The sequence below is a fragment of the Cupressus sempervirens genome, chromosome 1, assembly GCF_028749045.1.
Source record: "Cupressus sempervirens isolate cs-2001-9-10 chromosome 1, ASM2874904v1, whole genome shotgun sequence".
Classification (NCBI taxonomy): Eukaryota; Viridiplantae; Streptophyta; class Pinopsida; order Cupressales; family Cupressaceae; genus Cupressus; species Cupressus sempervirens.
The window spans coordinates 765,307,012-765,328,581 of NC_143118.1; the positions used below are offsets into that span (position 1 = coordinate 765,307,012).

At 34.5% G+C, this 21,570-nt stretch overlaps 1 protein-coding gene across 2 annotated transcripts in view; it reads right to left on the reverse strand.

The window, feature by feature from the left end:
- LOC149580142 (RNI-like superfamily protein) overlaps positions 1 to 5,918 on the reverse strand; it is a 93,736-nt gene extending 87,818 nt beyond the window's left edge. Inside the window, exons 1-2 of one of the 2 annotated variants that reach the window (XM_089789731.1) lie at positions 5,539 to 5,918; positions 4,354 to 4,565 (exon numbers count right to left, since the gene is read on the reverse strand). In XM_089789731.1, coding sequence (XP_089645857.1) covers positions 4,354 to 4,565; positions 5,539 to 5,697 — 371 coding nt within the window. In that variant the 5' untranslated portion in view covers positions 5,698 to 5,918. The remainder of the gene's footprint in view (positions 1 to 4,353; positions 4,566 to 5,538) is intronic. The other variant, XM_089789733.1, reaches the window with a different exon arrangement.
- Between the last annotated feature and the right edge of the window lie 15,652 nt (positions 5,919 to 21,570).

Below are 21,570 nucleotides of genomic sequence, written 5' to 3' on the forward strand. Positions count from 1 at the left end.
CTTGTGATTAGTTTTGTATCTATTAAGTGCTTCAATATCACATGAATTTTATACACGTTAGAGTTTTTATGTCTACCAGGATTCACCTCGCATCCTCCATTTTGTCTTTTCAGTTTTCTTCTCCACATTGGGTGTTGTTGCATTCTTCATGCCATATGGCTTATTGTCTTTTCTGCCTTATGGTCTCTTGCATTTTCTATCGCCCAATGGCAGGCTGTCATCAGTTGATTTCATTCGAAATTCTTTTCTCACCTGGCTGAGTCACTTTGTCTGCTCTGACGTCTTTGCTTATGATGTCCGTTTCTTCTTTACTGTGTTTGCCTATGGTGTTTGTTTCTTCTTACGGAAAATCAGAGGAGCAAGAATATATTCTACAGAAGTTTTGAGTCGGCATATGAAATATGTTGTGTTAATTGCTACTTCTGAGTTTTAATGTTTATATGTATTTGATTTCAAATAGTTTTATTGAAAGTTGTTGGTTGTCCTTTATGTGTCTCTATTATTCTATTTTAAGCTTTTATTGCCGGAAGGGAGCAAGTCTCATATCAAGAACTGGCATGCAATCCAACTGTGGATGTTTGGAAAAAATTTAGACTCTTATCGTTACAAAGTAAATGCTCTGTAGTCGAACATGGAAATGTTTTAGACTACTGGAAGCTCAAGTTACAGAACTCAAACCTCATCAATTTACCGATGCTCTCCAACCCTGTCAGGAATGACAGTCGATTTTGACAGTACTGATCTATGAAAGGATCGAACAAGAGCAGATGCATTGTCTGGAGAAGTTGAGCGACAATCTTCTTCGCTGTGACTGGGCGGAAAGTTATTTCAAATCAGGGTCATTGTTTAGTTGTGCTGTTACAGTGATTAAAATTTTTGGCATTCTCTCTGCTCTGAAAGGTATATAATCATTGAGTCCTTTCTGTGCTGCTACAGATCTGCACAATCATCATTTAGGTGAGAGGAAAATGGCTTCTTAGTACAGAAAAGCATGTATCAGCCAGTGGTAAAGGATTTTATGTCCTACATGCATCGTGTATCAGAGTGCAGAAATTACCCTCAACTTCTTATGAAGAGTCTCAAGTTGTTCTTAAAATGAGTGTATATCTCACTACACAGAGATAAGTATTCCTTATGAGTTTTTGTTATTGGGAATAGTGTATGCTTGTAGCATTGATCTCTATATAGACTGTTACTTTGAGTTATTAATCCATTCTAGTTGTTGAAGCAATACATGTTGTATGGAGTTTTGGACTGAATTGACGATGCATAATTGCACTCAAATATGAGATTTAGAGGGAGAGGTTCAGCCTTGGAGGAAGGATACGTTCTTATTGCGTTGATCAAAGTAGTCCTTGATTATATGATTAATTGTTATTAATTTGATCTCTATTGGTTGCACAATGCAACAACAATGATCGTTAGTGGGACATTTTAGCTTCAGCTTCAGAGGGAGGCTTCATTATTAAAAGGGAGTGCTTGTGGAATCCCCATCATTCTCATATATGCTTGTAATGCTTGTGGTATTTGTAAATTTTGAGACTTAAATGGAACTAAGTCTTGTTCTCATTATGCCTATTTCTATTCTTGTGTGAAAAAATAAGATTGTAAGAATCAGCTATGATAACTCTTCAACTCTGGGAAGTGGACATCATGTTGAGAAAGTCCATGATGACATCACATTGAGAGATTTCATGATGGGAGTTTAATGTCGTGTTGAGAGATTCCATGATAGTTCACATTGAGAGAGACCATGATTAAAGGCTTAGCTGCGATTCTTACAAGTCTATAATGTTGAGTGATTCCATGATTATGAGTAATTGTTACAGGACTATCATGTCAAGTGGTTCCAAAATTATTAACAATGAGTGCATTGTTCTCTTAGTGTTATGTTGAGAGATTCCATGACAAGATAATAGAAGTTGGTTGTGTTTCTTCCAAGGCTTTCATAGGATCTATATGATTAGATTTTATCATTGAAATTTTGGTTGCAGCCTTGAGTAACTGTTCAGCTGAAAATCTCTCTCTCACTAAGAGAAAATGTTGGAGATTGTAGCTGTGATAGAGATCTTTCTCTTGAAATATGGACGTTATTATCGTTATGGTCACCTTAAGCTAAAGAGGATATTTATGATTAAATTGTAATATTAATATAAAGACATGTCTCATTCAACATGCGTTAAGGCATGGAAATACAAAGAGTTGTATTTGAAAATAAATAATTATGTTTTGGGAAATTAAAAACCTTCGGTTAGAATGTGACTTCAAGCAAAAGGCATTGTACAGTTGAACTTTTCTGATCAATCAAATGATATTTTGTTGTGTGGCTGGGTTTTTCCCTTCATTCTGGAAGGGTTTTCCCAGGGTATTTCTGGTGTTTATTGTATCTGGTTTTGCTCTTTTCTTTATGTGTTTATCATTATTTTCTGGGCTCAAAATCTAACACAATTGAAGGACCAAAACAAAGACGTGACTCCCCAACCCCTACATCTCCATCTCTAACCCCATGCTACTTTCCTATTCACATGTCAATTCTAGAATTTCAGGGGTATGTCTAGGCTAACCCTTTTGTGTTTGCAATAAAATATACACATGACAAGGCATTCAAAAAGAATTACCTTCTTTTCAGGATGAAGCTTTTTCCTATTTGAATTGGTTTATAAGACAATATATCAGAATGAATCGACTCTGTCTTGGATTTTTGCAACTTGAGCCACGTTGGGTTTTGTAAGTACTTTGACAGAATTTTCTTACAGTTTGAGATATTGGAAATCATTCAAAATTTTGGATCCCAAGTCCACGCAATATTGAGATTCTAAAACAATTAATAGAATTCAAAATCAGAATATGTCTGCGGTCTGGAAAATAATTCTGAGTACAAAAATATGGAGGCCAAGGGTAATAAATAACCCACAATAGACATCCTTTTCCCAAGAAATCTGTCTACAATTATCCTTCAGTCGCCTGAAATAAAAATAGAAAATAGAACATAAAATAGATCTGAAAAATGCATCCAAATACCCTAACTCTAGAGCCTAAAAAGAAACTGATTGTGTACTTAGAAATAGGACAAACACAAAAACTATGAATATGTATTTCAGCACCTAGAGCCTGCGAAAAATAGAGTTTATATTCCAATTTTTCTAACTGCTGCACCTTTGCCAAGAACAACTGCTAAGAAACCATCAGAAATTCTAACATCAGCAAAGCATCAAATAGGAAATTTGAAATTTTGCTACGTGCACCCATAATAGCATGATTCTATATCTTGTGTTTATCTGTACCCATATTACAGTACATTACATTGTTGATTACACAAGTGAAGCACATTTGATACACATAACGAGTTACATGAAAAACACTGAGTGTGAGGAATGCGAATGCAAATATTATCATATCACTTCTTTACCCTAACCTTTATTTTAAGCTATGAGTGTTTGGACAGGTTTCATGACCATCATAGATTATATCACACTCTTCATTGAAAGATACATCAAATCTATCCTTCCTTCAAAAAATTGTATGGTAAAACTCCACCAAGACTGCCACTAATTAAGCTTATTGAGTAGATGATTATATTTGCACCAGTCCATGATGTGTGCCTCTTTCATTTTAGGCAATTAAATTATTTTGGTCCTTAACAGTAGTGTAATTGGATTTGAGCCTCCAACACATTGTACAAAACAAAGGTACAATATATAGCTTTATAAAATTGCAGTTTTAGGTGCATAATAAATCACAGTATAATATCATACGTATGCATCTTGACTCTTTAGTAATGACTGGTTGCATAACTTTATGCACATTCTGTCCCTGACACCACAAATAGGAGAAACTATTCTAGTCGATTCTTAGGCTTAGCATGACTGAAGGAGTCTCATCTGTTAGTGACCCCTTAGAGAAGATGGGGTATGTGGAAGTTCTTTACTCAAATGTTTTGTATGTTTACATTTCATGAAATTTTTTATCTTTTTAAGCTAAGCCTCAAATTCTAGATGATTAAATGTAATAAGACTTCCCCTCATTACACTCTGCGATCTTGTTATGGTGCACTATCTCTCAATAGCAGGGAAAACAGTCACCTTGTTTTACCACCATGTGAACAAATTTAATTGAAATGAAACTCCTCTACCACATCCAAACATGGAAAGCTCACACACACAATTTCAAGCGCTGGTCATTGTTGGGAAAAGTTTTCTATCTTACACCTTGACCACAGCTCCTTTACTGGGTTGATGACTTATTCAGCGTTAATGAACTCAAGTTTGTATCAATTTCTTAATATAAACTCATGAATATAGAAAACAAAGTGCAGTAAAGCATCCGTCAAATGATGTTTCCCTGGGCATATACCTTAGATTGGAGCAATGTTGACCGAGTGCAACAAAAATCTTGGGAGAGAAATTGGTGCACTTCTGCAGAACCAGTTCTTTGAGGCTTAAAAGACTAGAACTAAAAATGTCAATGGATGAGTCATCAAGACGACTGCAATTAACAGTGAGGCTCTGAACTGATCTGTTGCCGCAAAGAAGGTAAGATAGGACCTCCTTGCCCACTCCAATATCCTGTATTTCCCATTAAAAACAAAATATAGGGAGTCAAGATGTGTCGGTGTACAATTCACACATACAAGCCTAGAAGTTACTAAGAGATAAATCTAATATCAAACACTCATATGATGAAAAAAAGAGCTGATATATATGCACAGAAAACAGAACGTATGGGCCAAGATGTACCAATAAACTTTATGTCCACAAGAGTGCCTTTGTGTTGCTTACAGTTCCCAAAAGATAATATTCTATGGGTTAAAAAGTCCAAATTCTACAAGCCAAGATGTAGATATACATAATACAAATTATATGTTAGTGGCTCAACAAAAGTCCAAAATCTAGTAGTCTACATACTCATACATGGGTTCGACCACATCATAGTAATAAAACAAAACCAAGCCGAGATTCAGTATACAAACATAAGTTCCTTACAGAAAATCTAAAAGAAAATACTCAAATGTCAGTTTCCTCACACATTCACATACACAAAAAACAAGATATACAAGCCAAGCTGAGCAGACGCATTTGATGGGTGTAAGTTTATTGTAGAAAAGCCATAAAGCAAGTAATTGAGTCGATTATAACACACTCAAAAGAAAACAATATAGACATGCTAATACTCCTGTGGATTCATTTACATTGACAGAAAACAAAAACAATGTAGTATATACTTTATATGTATACAAGTTCGTAGGAGTTACAGAAAAATTAAACGCGAATGCTCATGCTCCTTCAGAATTTAGGTCAAAAGAATATAGTTCAATTTGACCCAAATAAATACTTAACTTTTTTCGTATTTAGTAAAAACTGAATGTTTGTGTGGGTCAAAAATAATCATTCAAATACATTCCTACTACCGCATACATATATACAGCATAGAACCAGCCTCTGAAACCCTGTTTAAACAACCTTTACGTGTTCAAACTATCGATAAGCTATCTATGTATACTAAAGCAAATAATTGGAAGATAAAGCTTTTGTGACTTACAGAGAGATTGATGGAATTAAATTTTGGTAATATTTGGGAAACGGATGAGCGCAATAATCTGCATGCTGGTGCTACAGAGCAGAGGGATTCCAAGTCCAGCTTTCGAAGAATTTCTTCCATCACTTCGGATGGAAGACTAGCGAATCCATGTTTTCCCATCTTGTGCCACTGATAGAGCGAAGCCTAGTCAAGTGAAATGAAATTATGACCTAAAAAAACAGCTGTAGAAATCCGATATGAGAGAATGAATAAAGGTCCACGAGGCGAGCCATGTTATTTTCAAGTTTATCCCGCTTGCTATGCATTAGTCTCAAAAAACTAGTCATATTTTGTAGATTGGTCCCTGCAAAGAGTTGGTGTAGATTGCACTCCTCCAAGCTGTCTTCAAATTGATCTATGCATTCATAGATGAAGTGTCATTCCGTTTCAATCTTGTTCGATCTTTTTGTGCTGCCAGTTGTTCTTTACGGGTGTGAATTATGGGTCAGCAACACTACTATAGCACAATGAAAACAAATCAAAAGAATTCAAAAGCGCTTGATCACAAGCAAGTTTAAAATCAAAAGCATTGTTCCATATGATATCATACTAAGTGAAATGCAGGCTGCTCCTATTGAAGCACTTGCTATGGTTCGCCTTCTAAGCTATCTAAAAAGAATCAAAAAAATGGAAGAGGATAGATGACCTAAAGTGGTCTTTAGTGACACACTATGTAAGCGAAAAAGGACATGGATGCAACAAAACATCAAATGGATGAGTAAATGAAATATTCAATTTAATATGTGCCCCACCAATAATAAAGAAATAAAGGTCTTTGTCATGGAGAAATGAAATTGGGGAAGCAAGATTGGAAGGAAGAAATTATATTACATAAATGAGTTCAACCCTGCTTGTGATCAACTCCAAAAAGCATACATAGGAGCCAACATTTCTTGGAGGGCTAAAAATTTTATTGCTCAGCTGAGAACCAACTCTCACCAACTTCGTTGTGAGACCGGACGTTGGAAGAGGCCAAAGGAGGCTTGGGAAGAGAGAATTTGCAGATTCTGCAATTTTGGGAAAGTGGAAACTGAACAGCACTTTATTTTAGAATGTGAAGCCTACAAGAGTAGTAGAGATAAATTTGCGAACACTGTATGTGACAGTTCTTGGCATAACCTATTCAACGAAGAGTACATTGAGCAATTAGGTGGACTCATCATCATCTTGCACAAGCAACAAACATTGCTACTTAAGTCTGCTTGAGTTGTCTTGCTGTCCCATAGGCTATTTTTAGCCTCGTGGACGTTAAAATTTTATCTATCTATCTCTACCCATCCTTTATTGTAGATGATAGGATCCAGTTCTTAACTGTGTTATTAGCAGCTTATTTTTACCTTTCATGTCTACCAGTAAGTAGTCTTTAATGCCATGACACCCCCTGGGGTTGAACTCTTTGACATAATGTGTCTTTTCCTTCCCCATTTGTTTTGCCCACATGGTAGTTTAAAATTTTTTTTAGCACAAAACTTTTTATCCTTTCATTTATGTTGGGGCATTCTAGGATGTCAATATCCCACTTATTAGTTCCTACCAAGGCACGAATACTTATGCATTCATGTCAATCCAAATATGACATTAACACCTACCAATCAAATGCAAAAATTTAAAAGATTATATGAGATTTCAAATGTTTATATCTTTTGCTGATTTTTCATTATTTTATAAATCACATTTTTCATCCATTCTATTGGTCCATACTATTTTTGGTGGGGGAGAAAATTATTTTTTCCCAACAAAAAATATAACTATTTTCTAAGAACCTCATCTTGCATTAATGAATGTATTAATTATAACTTTATCTTTTCCACATTTGTAACAAGTTGATAAGATTTTATTTTTTCAATCATTTTATCTTCCATCTCACACCACATGTCTAATCAATATTAAGTATCACAATCTATTAAATATTTTTAATTCCTTATTTTAAATATATTTATTATTAGTTTTACATTGATGTTTATTTTTTGCTATTTGATATAACGTGTTCCTAAAACTTCATGTAATGCATAAGTGTGTTCCTAAAACTTCATGTAATGCATAAGTTCAAATTATATATATATATATATATATATATATATATATATATATATATATATATATATATATATATATATATATATATATATATATATATATATATATATATATATCTTTGTATTTGAATTTCTAATTTTTTTAAAACTTTGTTTTTTTAATAAAAGTAGTTAAATTATTACTATTATTGTCCTTTAATAAAAATAAATTAAACAATATTATTTTTTATTTATATTTTATAATAGTGTTTGTAATATGTATAATTGATAAGTGTTACAATTTTTAAATTATATTATTTATTATTATTAATATTTTGTATTTAAACAATTTATCATTTAGTTTAAATACATTTAAAACTTAAATATATATTTTAATATTAAATTAATAATTATATTTTATATCAAAAAACATACTAAAGAAATAATCACAAAATAGAAATAATTCAATTCTAAAAGATATATAAATTATTATTAGATTTTTATAAACTATGTATTAAAATTAAATAGTTATATTTTATTTCTTATTTATTACATCATATTTATTAATCAACATCAAATTTATATGTATTACATCTATTTATTATTTACAAATGTACATATTAAATTATATAGATATTATTTCATAATTAAAAATTACTTAATTTTATGAAAATTTTGGAAATACAAAACATTAAATAGTAAACCTTCTCTAATTGTGTAAAATTAAACAATTAGTTTTACTTATAAAATATTTTTATATTTCAATACATTTCATTTTTTCTTTTAAAAATGTGAGTTTTAATATAAAAATTAAATTCATAGTTTCATTAATTAAAATATAATATATTTGAATTTTTTATTATAACCATGATTTTATTTTGACTATTTGTTTTATTAAGAAAAATAATTCTCTCTCTCTCTCTCTCTCTCTCTCTCTCTCTCTCTCTCTCAATCTCTCAACTTATGTTGGTATCACTCTGTCTTACTATTTTATCTCTCTTCCTCTTCCTCCTCTATAAATTATCTATCCTTTTTTTTTCTGCATATATGTTTAGGTTATTATTGTTGTATACTACTATTTATCTCTATCTTAGTTTTTGTCCAATGCTAATGATTACAAATAGTGAGTTCCATTTGATAATCAAGATGAGAATAATACATAGTTGGGGGAGTTATTCCAACTACTCATGGTTTTCTAGTAGCATGCATGGTATGCTTAAACATATAATGTGATACTCCAAATGCTTCATCACTTCTTCAAGTTCTATATTTCAAATATTGGTATGGATATCTTTCCTCATTGCACATAATTTAAGTTGTCAATGTAGAAGGTGCAATTTTGTCTAAAGCATATGTATTGATCGTAGTATGATATTAAGTACTTAGTGCCATATTGGGGACTTTGGCCTCTTATTATTGGACTTAAATGCCCAAAGATATAATAATATAGCACAAGAACTTAACAAAAAAATATGAGCCATCCTATCAGATCACAAGCGCATTTCTAGAACGAGAATTTTATAACAAAATATGAGCAATCCTATCAGATCACAAGTGCATTTCTAGGCAAAAATTAACGCATTCATAATGTTGATTTAGATTCTCACTCATCTAAACATCTACAACCATTATGCGTTAGGCAGGAACTATGACGCATTGTGTCTCTTGTTTAACCACTTTTCAATTTGCTTCATCCATGTTTTGTTTCTTCGATCTACTCTCTCTTTAACCACAATCTTGGGCCAACGTTGAGCATTCATATTTTCAACCTTGTTTAAATAATTTAACAAATCGCAAAGGCTTCCACCAAGAACATTGTACTTCAACAAAGAGGATCTCATAAAGTATGGTTGATTTGACTTTAAGAGTAGTAATGATAAGGTGCTTTTGTAATCTTTCTATATGCTTCCACTTGTGATATGGACAAGTACCTGAAACTAAAATGTTCTACAATTTTTAGTTTACATTTATTTTTTATTTACTAATTGTAATAGCAACTTTTGCATTGTTGTGTACGATTCATGGTGTTATGGTTCATGAAAATTTAACTTTAATGTTTATTTTTAGCTAGATGATTTTTATTTTTTGGATGGAATTGGGGAATCCCAAATATTCTTGAGTGTCTTTATTTGTTATTTTATATATATATATATATATATATATATATATATATACATGTTAATTTAATATTTAATTATTTTATTAATATTGTATGTAAAGTTGTATTTTAAAATATTATTATAACTATTATCTATTATTGAATGAAATGTATCCTTAGTTGTAAAAAATAATCAATAATATGATGTCACTTCAACTACACAAGAATGGTATCAGATTTATACGACCATTGGTCCCTCCTTGGTTTGGGTTGTTTTGGACACATTGCCAAAAAGTGTGCTAATGTGGCATTGAAACCTTAGAGGGGACTTGCCAAGTAAGTTGATGTAAAAATTTGGAAGTGGTTTGAAATTTTCGCATAAGTTTTCGAAATATGTAAAGTTAAGGTGTTCAACTATTGAATCATTTCCCCTAATAGCCAGTCATGTTTAATGGTCTTGCATTACACTCACTTTTTGTGCAAAAGTTGCATAGTTTTTCGGCATTTGTATAAAAGTATTAGATTAACTATGTAAACTTTTGGTTTGTCTAAACAAATAGTTACTGGTGAGAAAGGGATCATGTTTTGGGCAACACATTGAAATGGCCACTTTTTAACCTTTGAAGATTAATGGTCTCTCTATTGAACTCTTTTAATATCCAAAGTCAAAAAAATTAAGTTGTCAACTTGCATATGAAGACAACCAAAAATAATTGTCAAAATCTAATGTATAATTTAGGCTCTACAAATGTGTGAAGTTGTCTATAGCAACTATTGGAAAACTTCCCTTAAATTTTATAAAATGGTTTTTTTATCTAAGGAAGTTGCACCCTCACTAAGTTGAGTTCCTAGTAACCTCAAGAGATATGGGATCTTTATGGGTTTGTGGGTTACCCAAGAGGAAATAGCCTCTAGAGAAGGTCGACTTCCTACAACACCACCTATAGACTAATCTACTCTATTGCTTTCAGGATAAAAGGTTGAGAAGTAAGATTAACTTAAAAAACTCATAAAAATAAAATAACTTAAAAGCTTAAAGGAAGTGATACACCTGTTGGTCATGTTTTTGCCTTATGTTTTCCTGATCATGTTTTTCTATGAATGTCTCTGGTTCTTATATGCAAATTAGGGTTTGGTATTTTCATTCTAACAAAATTCCTAATTAAACCAAGTTAATGCCCTAAGTGAACCCTTTAGGTCATACGTTTTACCTTTTTTTTTAAATGAGCGGGAAAAGTCATTTTTGAAAAAATATATTTTTTGGGAACCTTTTAAAGAATTTTCATTTTGGCTTCATGTAGTGCCTCTCCCATTTGACTTTTGTAAGTCATCCTAATGGATGCAACTTTGTTGATCTCTCATTGAGATGGGATCATGATTGTGACCATGAGTGGTCTACACCATTAAGGTGTTTGGATTTATGTTTCTATATTAGTTGCTTTGATTATGCTTATGGCTGATTTATGAGATTATGATGTGATTTATGGTTCACTTAGGTTTGTGTCAGTGCTTACCAGGATCGATGTGGTATCATGAGGTTATTTCGTGATTACCCTGAGATATCTGCAGAGATTGCATTGCATACTATTACCATGCTACACTCGACTAGGTTCCTGTGGCAATGGTTAGTCATGTTTATGATTGTGCTCACTTATGTGTTTTAAGTGTCTTTTCATGTTGTTTAAACAACCATTATTAAATGCTTATATAATTAGAAATGGATTGTCCATGTTGGATTTATTGGTTATGTGTTGCGGATATTTACTTTGTTGTAGTTTGATCCAAGAGATATTTGTTACTCATGTTGTGTTGTAAATTTGAGATGACCCAAGGGTCAAATGTTATACTTTATTTTAGTATCATAGATGTTAGACTACTATGCTGCTTAGTTGATCATATTGCATGATGATGTCATTTTGAGAGGACAGTGTGTTTTATGATGATATATGGTTATCTGGTATTTAGAAATATCTCTAATTTTGTTATGAAATGGATTTAATGCTATGGTTATTTACTTCATTTCTATGGTGTTATGCTTTATGCGAATGTGAGTGATGTAAATAGATTATTTTAATATAATTAAATAAATGGTTAAATTAGGTGATTTGATGCATTTATTGCTTCAACTATGTTATTATATGCAATTGCACTTGATCATGTTGTTTAGTGTGTAGGATTTATATCCTTGGCAGTGGCACATGGAGTTAATGATTCAGCTATTCATATTTTACCAATGTCATCCCTGTATGGTTGACGCATTCTTATTTTAAATATTTAAATTAAACCTTTTGGTAATTATTAAATCAAAACTCATTTGCATTGTGTGATTAGACCAGTGAGCATGTCTATGCATTTAAAGTTTCGCATTGTCACAAAAGTTGTATAGGAAATTCCTGTGTTTTTGGGTTTTTGAGCTTTTTAATTAATTTATTTTAATTTATGGCAGCTTTGCCATAGATAATTCCTATTACTAGGAATAGCCTATTTTTGTTTGGGTCGATTCGGGGTTTAACTAGGTTGGCTAGTTATTTACCCTAATCAATTATTCACTCAAAAAGTGAATAAATATCCAAAAAAGGAATTTAATTCCTCACTTCTCACTTTTGAATTAGAAAGTTGGAAAGTAAAAACCCAAAATCCTCTTCATAAGGATTTACTATTTTTTTCGTTGTGGGAGCTATGTGTGTGGGATCGTCGCGAGGATAAGCTCATTGGATCCAACTCGAGGAGGCCTTAGATTGCCACAATTTTCAGCCACTTCTATGGGCATTTTATTTTTTGGTTCAAATTTTTGTTTTGCCCTTTTGGCTATGAGGTAGGGCTCTCCTATTTTATTGTTGTTGCTTTTGTTTCTGCTTCTATTTTTTGTAGTCGTTTGTTAGGAAGCTGAGAACTAGTGTTCCCCTCCATTTATGTTTGTTGGTTCCACCCGGTTGGTCAGGTATGAGCATTTCCCTATTTTTCGGGATGAGGGTTTGGGGTTTTGCACCATTATGTTGGTCATTTTTGCATACGATGTTTGAACTTATTTTTTTTGGATTTTTGGAGTTTTTGTGCCCAAAGGCTAAATGGGTTTTAATTTTAGAACTTTTCCAAAATTTAGGTTTTTTACCTCATTTTGCATGCCGCCCTATTTTCTTAGGTTTTCTTGGCACAATGTGGGTCGTGGATCTGGATGATCTGTTTGGATATCAGTTAGACCACTATTGCACTTTTATATTGCATTGGGATGCATGTAGCCCCATACTCCCAACTTTGTGATTGGTTGAGTAATTTTATACCTAGTGTTGTGGTTTCTTTTGGACCTTTGCTTTTGTTTCATGGACACTAGGATTCGTGTAGAATCTATGCTCCTAGATTGAGGCTGGTTGAATGAGTTCATGATGTTTGGTGGGATTCATGTAGAATCCATACTCCCAGATTGAGGTTGATTGAGTGATTTCATGATGTATGGTTTTATTGGTTCTTGGGATTCATGTAGAATCCATCCTCCTAAGTTGTTTTCAGTTGAGTGTTATTTTTTATTGTGTTCTCATCTAGTCCTTGTGTTATGATCTTTGTGATGGTGGTGTACCACACACGAGTATGTGCATGTGCATTTGTCAGAGGACTTGTGAGTCTCGACCTTCCATGGTACTTTCGAAAGTTATGATCATTAAGGTTGGGTTGGGAATATGCATGCCCACAGGCACTTGTCGTAGGATGAGCATGGGTAGGGTAGGACAACATCTAGAGGGGGCTTCTATCTCGCAACTCGGCGATCATGGTGCCGAAGGTTGGCAGAGGATACAAAGTTTTAAGTAAGTGATAGCTAAATTAAAATGTGTGAGTGTTAATAAAACTTAAGATAATAAAATGTATGTGTGAGAGCCTTTCTGTTGAGGGATGTTGTATCCGCACGATCCAACCTTGGGCTTTTGGATGCCAAGCAACTCTCTAGGATGTCAGCCCCTACTTAGTAGCCTATTGAATGTTTGACTAGGACCTGTACCACTTGCATTGCCTTAGGTTCTTAGTTATAGCCATCATACTGTCTGGTGTGAGTGTTAGCCATGGATGTTGTACTTTATGTGTGTTTGTGGTTGGATCATTATCTTCATTAGTACAGCAGGTGTGGACCTACAGGTGTCATGTGGTTGGGAGGCGTAGCTACCTATATCACTATTAGGGACCGGTGTACAGAGATGGTCTTTTATCCTAGTGCGACCATTTCTGGATGTTTTCACTTGATGCTTCGGGTCCTGGCGTATCATTTCTTATGATTTATGCTTTCATTGGAATGCTTGGATATCATGTTTAGATGATGTTAGTTTATTTGATGCATTCCCATATTATGATGTTTAGTAGATGACTAGATGATGTGAATTATTGTATTGGATTATCTATTGCTTAGTGGTTTAGCATATTAGATTTCCTTATTATGGTGATTAGCATGTGATAAGTGATGTTATGTACTAGTAGGATTATATTATGCTTTACTACTAGCATGTTAGATTTCATTATGCTTATATTGTAGTATGTTCTAGTAGTGACATCCCTATCACGATAGTACTGACAATCTGATTGGTGGCTTGGGATGTTACGCGCTGCTAGGATCCATGATGGTCTTATGATGTTATTAATGGTTGGGAGGAACTACGTACATAGTTTGGTTGTTCAGTTATTGTGATGTTATTTCTATACATTGCAATGTTACTTCTATTCACTGCGATGTTGCATTCAGTATGTTCTTTACTGCTATGGTTTAGATGGATAGATGTTCTTCTTTCTTGATGTTATGCACTCGAGTGTTCATTCCTCGATTTACATGGATCTGGTACTCCTCAGTGTGGAGGTTTTCATGTTTTATGCTTTTTATTCTTGCTATGTTGTTGCACTGATGTGTTTTCTCATGTGGAAAGGCAGTTCCTCATGTGAGAATGTACTTCCTCACATGAGAATGCATGTCCTCATGCGAGAATGCACTTCCTCATGCAAGGAAGCAAAGGCTCGCGTGGTTTGGTGTGAATCCTTGCGCAAAGTGATGCATATCCTTGCGTGGAGAAATGCACTTTCTCACACGCAATGATGCAAAGTCTTGCGTGAGACTCGAGACCAGTGCACTTCCTCACACGAGAAACAGGGAACAATTAGGCTTGGAGGAAGAAGTTTTGGAAGTTGGTTTTGGACACCTTATTGGATTTCACACCTTTCTAGTTGAAAACAATCTTTCTAAGGGGTTTAAAATATATCATTTAAGTATAAGGAAAATTACAAATACTTAAGATATATTTTAATATATGTGACAAATCTTTTGAGATAGGTTTCGAACCTCTCAGAGATAAGATAAAGATTCTAGGAAATTTCAGGGCTTTAGAAATTCAGACTTAGCCAAATTTCAGGGCTTCAGGATTTCAAACTTAGCCAAATTTTAGGATTTTGCATTTTACCCAACTTGGTTTTTTGTTGATGAGTGGTCATTTCTTCGATCCCTCATCATGTGCATGGTCATTGTTGGCTTGTGTTTGCGTGTGTCAGTTTGGTAGTGGCATTCAAAGATTCATTGGTTGTCAGGATTGTGGTGAAGTCTTTCATTGTGATCTTTGTGATCCTTGTATGATCTTGTCATGTGCATTCATAATTGTAATTTTTTTTTTATCTTGGCTTGAATTGAATCCTTGTTCCAAGGATTTTTGGGCAAGGCATTACATCTAGTATCAGAGCCCATGTTCAAACATTGGGATCTCTGTGTATATGTTGCCCAAATGGTTATTGTTGCGTTGGTTGAGTTTGAGTGTCTTGGAGAAGAGCTTGTGATCTTTTGTTGCTTTAGTGTCTACTTGGGATGGACTTTCTTATCCAATAGATGCAACTAGATCCATGTGAGGAGAAGGAAGTGTGTCTTCCATTGTTTTGTGGATGGAATCGATGTGCCTTTGTTTGGTTGGTTGCTTGTGTGACCCTTTTTAGATGGAACCATTGATTGGTGTCCATGTGTTGGCTTTGAGTGCCTCATTTATTTCTCCTTGTGGAGAAAGGTGCATTGTTTCCCTATTTGCTCCTTATTGTAAGTAAATAAATGAATCTTATTTGTGATTCTTTGTTTTGTCATTATAGACATGAAATGGTTCCTTTCATTGAGAAATGAGTGTTATTGTGAATCATTGCAAAAAAGTAGGTTTGCATTATATCCTTGGGTTAATGACTTAAGTCCCCAATCTGATTACTTCTTGAGCTTATGGAGATTTGCATTAAATTGATGAGTATTTAAATATTGTATTGCATGGAAAAATAATTAAGGAAATTATTGTTGTTTGCATATGCATGAGATTACTGATGGTATATTGCTTGATGTGTGTGAGTTTGTTCTCTAACACTACTGGGATAATGTATTCCTTAGCATGGTGTGGTGATTTGTCCCTCTTGTGTGGCTGTCCTCAGTCATCACATGTAATGTGATTTGATTGATGCCTTATTTTATTTGGCTAGAGGTACTTTCCTCATGTTGTTGGGCTAGTATTGGTTTTTAGTATTTTCCTCTCTTGGAATGGTCATCAAATTTTATCCACCACTCTCTTTGTGACAGTTGTCACATTTGACTTATTGTTGAAATAAGCTCTTTTGTGATTTACTATTGGAATTGACATTCCCCATTTGGGCCTTTTCTTTTTGTTCATGATGACTATTTTGAATGTGTTTTACTACTGCCCAATTGTGTGTTGTGACTCTATCATGTTCATCTTGAACCTCTGGTAGTACGTAAAAGGGATAATATCATAGAGAACATGCTAGTGTGCTTGTAGTAAATGTAAAGTTGTTAAAGTAATTGGATGGTTTAAATGTGAATTTAAACGTAATGATTCTCTGGAAAGAAATTTGAAAAGATATGTACTTGTTTTATGGTGACTCTTGAACCCTTGCTTTGAAAACCTTTTAGTTTCATTGTGCATTAGTGCTCATGTTATGTTTAATTAATGAAATTATGAAAGATAAGTAATGATGGATTTTAGTGTGTGAACTACCTTTCATTCCATGTCTTATGATTGTTTTGGGCATGTGTGTTCTTGAGTGGTATTGGACGTTTTGTCTATCACTTGTCTTGGTAACCAAAACTATTGATTTTTCCTGTGGAACAAGAAGCAACTCTTTCACACTTTTGGAGTTGTTAGTCGATGTCTCGAGCACCCTTTATTGAGTAGAGGTCAATTCAATCATGACATATCATATTTATGGCCATTGGAGAAGTTTAACTCTTCGTGTTATTCTTAATGGAAGAGTTATCTAGTCTTCATAATCTACTAGGTACTTGTTGGAGTTCGTGCTTGGGTTTGTGTGTTTCCTATTGCACCAATCCACCTTCTTGAGGTGAAGTGTAGCCTGTAAGTGTACCTTGCTCAAGGTTGATGTTGCCTTGTTATTTGGGAGTGACTCAGTTCTTTGATGAGTCTAAATTCTCCTTTTTGGAGGTTGACTTTGTCGCATCTTTGTATCCTTTTCTCTCTTGAGAAAGTAGGCTAGCATGGTTATGCCACTAGCTCAATTAGTTTTTTCAGATGAAGTTTTTGATGGTTGGTGGAATTGTGAGTTCCCTAACATGTCTTGGGCTGATTTAGTGCAGAGGTTGAGAGAGAGACTCCCTCCCAGTCCTATACTCTATAGTTTCTTTCTCCCTAAGCTTGTTTCTTCAAGAGGATTGTCTCAGTCAAGTTTTCTCATTGACTATTGACTTGAGGTTGGAGATTGAGTTTAGCGATAGGTTGGGTGTGGTATTCCCAGCATGGTGCTAGAAGGACATGGTATTGTTGGACACATGTTACCATCTTATGAGTTGGTATATAGATGTTACATGATTGTGTCCATTAACAAAAGTCTTTGCGACCTTATGGAAAGGTAATATCTTGTCTAGTTGGATTATGTGACCCTAGTTCTCAGTGGTAGTTGAGATTTTGTACCTTGGAGAGGTGTTGTGCTCCTATACTTGGTGGTGAGTAGTCTTTTGGGAATGTGTAATTTTGTTGGTAAACTGTCATCTGCTTTGTTCTCAGGGTGAGTTTACATGGATTCAAGGATGCTCATGTGTGACATGATAGTATTCTTGGGAATTTTGGGATGGTTCTTCCCCATGATTCTAACTCTTGTTGGGAATGTGTTGTGTTTTGACCTTGATTTGTGGTCACATGGTAGGTGCATGTTTAGTTGGGGTACCTATTGACGAGGTAGAGTGGCTTGTTCCTTACCTTGTATTATTGACTTTATGGCTAGATGGGTTTTTCCTAACACCTAGAAGGTTCCTTGTTGGAGGACCTTGTATTAGTTTGACACTTTTCTCTTGTGGTTGACTTATTTGGTGATTGACATGATGGTTTGAGAATGTTGGAGTGATCTGGTTTGACTTGTGGAGAGTTTGTTGAGTCATTCCTATTGCTTGGTTTTGATTTTTGGTTCTTGATGTGTTTTGGTTTCTATTCTTGGATTGCAGGCTTCCAGGAGTAAGCCTAGTCTTTGGTGGGGATGATGTAGTGCCTCTCCCATTTGACTTTTGTAAGTCATCCTGATGGATGCAACTTTGTTGATCTCTTGTTGAGATGGGATCATGATTGTGACCATGAGTGGTCTACACTATTGAGGTGTTTGAATTTATGTTTCTGTATCAGTTGCTTTGATTATGCTTATGGTTGATTTATGAGATTATGATATGATTTATGGTTCACTAAGGTTTGTGCCAGTGCTTACTAGGATTGATGTGGTATCATGAGGTTGTTTCGTGATTACCCTTAGATGTGTGCAAAGATTGCATTGTGTACTATTACCATGCTACACTAGACTAGGTTCTTGTGGCAGTGGTTAGTCATGTTTATGACTGTGCTCGCTTATGTGTTTTTATGTGCCTTTTCATGTTGTTTAAACAACCATTATTAAATGCTTATATAATTAGAAATGGATTGTCCATGTTGGATTTATTGGTTATGTGTTGCAGATATTTACCTTGTTATATTTTGATCCAAGAGATATTTGTTACTCATGTTGTGTTGTCAATTTTAGATGACCTGAGGGTTAGATGTTATACTTGATTTCAATTTCATAGATGTTAGACTACTATGCTACTTAGTTGATCATATTGCATGATGATGCCATTTTGAGATGATAGTGTGTTTTATGATGATATCTGGTTATCTGGTATTTAGACATAGCTCTAATTTTGTTATGAGATGGATTTAATGCTATGGTTATTTACTTCATTTTTGCATTGTTATGCTTTATGCAAATGTGAGTGATGTAAATAGATTATTTTAATATAATTAAATAAATGGTTAAATTAGGTGATTTGATACATTTATTTCTTTGGCTATGTTATTATATGCAATTGCACTTGATCATTTTGTTTAGTGTGCAGGATTTATATCCCTAGCAGTGGCACATGGAGTTAATGATTCAACTATTCATATTTTACCAATGTCATTCTTGTATGGTCGACGTATCCTTATTTTAAATATTTAAATTAAACCTTTTGGTGATTATTAAATCCAAACTCATTTGCATTGTGTGATTAGACCAGTGAGCGTGTCTGTGCATTTAGAATTTCGCATTGTCGTGAAAGTTGTTAAGGAAATTCCTGTGTTTTTTGGTTTTTGGGCTTTTTAATTGATTTATTTTAGTTTCTAGCAGCTTTGCCATAGATAAATTTGTATTACTAGGAATAGCCTATTTTTGTTTGGGTTGATTCGGGGTTTAACTAGGTTGGCTAGTTATTTACCCTAATCGATTATTCACTCAAAAAGTGAATAAATATCCAGAAAAAGAATTTAATTCCTCAGTTCTCACTTTTGAATTAGAAATTTGGAGAGTAAAAATCCAAGATCCTCTTCATGAGGATTTACTGTTTTGTTCGTTGTGGGAGCTACAGGCGTGGGATTGTCGCGAGGATGAACTCGTTGGATCCAACTTGGGGAGGCCTTGGATTGCTACGATTTTCAGCCACTTCTGTGAGCATTTTATTTTTTGGTTCAAATTTTAATTTTGCCCTTTTGGTTGCGAGGTAGGGCTCTCCCATTTTATTGTTTCTGCTTCATTTCTACTTCTATTTTTTGTAGCCGTTTGTTACGAGGTTGAGAACTAGTGTTCCCCTTTATTTATGTTTGTTGGTTCTATCCGGTTGGTCGGGTATGAGCATTTCCCTATTTTTTGGGATGAGGGTTTGGGGTTTTGCATCGTTATGTTGGCCATTTTTGCATATGGTGTTTGAACTTAACTATTTTTGAATTTTTGGGGTTCTTGTACCCAAAGGCCAAATGGGTTTTAATTTTGAAATTTTTCCAAAATTTAAGATTTTTACCTCATTTTGCGTGCCACCATATTTTCTCAGGTTTTCTTGGCACAATGTGGGTCATGGACCTAGATGATCTATTTGGATATCAATTAGACACTATTGCACTTTTATGTTGCATTGGGATGCATGTCACCCCTATACTCCTGACTTTGTATTTGGTTGAGTAATTTCATACCCAGTGTTGTGGTTTCTTTTGGATCTTTGCTTTTGTTTCGTGGACACTAGGATTCATGTAGAATCCATGCTCCCAAACTAAGGCTGGTTGAGTGAGTTCATGATGTTTGGTCATGTTGCATCATTGGGATTTGTGTAGAATCCATGCTCCTAGGTTGAGGCCGATTGAGTGATTTCATGATGTCTGGTTTTATTGGTTCTTGGGATTCATGCAGAATCCATCCTCTTGAGTTATTTTCAGTTGAGTGTTGTTTTGCATTGTGTTCTCATCCAATCCTTGTGTTATGATCTTCATGATGGTGGTGTGCCACACATGAGTACGTGTGCGTACATTTGTCAGAGGACTTGCGGTCTCGACCTTCCATGGTACTTTCAAAAGTTATGATCATTGGGGTTGGGTTGGGAATAGGCATGCCCATAAACACTTGTCGTAGGATGAGCATGGGTAGGGTAGGGTAGGGTAGAGTAGCATTTGGAGGGGGCTTCTATCTCGTAGCTTGACGATCATGGCACTAGAGGTTGGCAAAGGATAGGAAGTTTTAAGTAAGTGATAACTAAATTAAAATGTATGAGTGTTAATAAAACTTAAGATAATAAAATGTATGTGTGAGAGCCTTTCTGTTGAGGGATGTTATATCCGCACGATCCAAGCTTGGGATTTTGGATGCCAAGCAACTCTCTAGGATGTTAGCCCTTACTTAGTAGCCTATTGAGTGTTTGACCAGGACCTGTACCACTTGCATTGTGTTAGGTTCTTGGTTAGAGCTATCATACTATTTGGTGTGAGTGCTAGCCATGGATGTTGTGCTTTATGCATGCTTGTGGTTGGATCATTATCTTCATCAGTACGGTGGGTGTGGATCTACAGGTGCCACGTGGTTGGGAGGTGTAGCTACCTATACCACTGCTAGGGACTGGTGTATAGAGATGGTCTTTTATCCTAGTACGACCGTTGTTGGATAGTTTCACTTGATGCTTTGGGTCCCAGAGTATGCTTTCATTGGAATGCTTGGATATCATGTTTAGATGATGTTAGTTTATTTGATGCATTCCTATATTATGATGTTTAGCATATGACTAGATGATGTGAATTTTTGTATTGGATTATCTATTGCTTGTTGGTTTAGCATATTAGATTTCCTTATTATGATGATTAGCATGTGATAGGTGATGTTATCTACTAGTAGGATTATCTTATGCTTTACTACTAGCATGTTAGATTTCCTTATGCTTATATTGTAGCATGTTCTAGTAGTGACATCCCTATTATGATAGTACTAATTATCTAATCAGTGGCTTGGGATGTTATGCGCAGGGGATGGCTAGGATCCATGATGGTCTTATGATGCTATTGATGGTTTGTTGTTCAATTATTGTGATGTTATTTCTGTACATTGCGA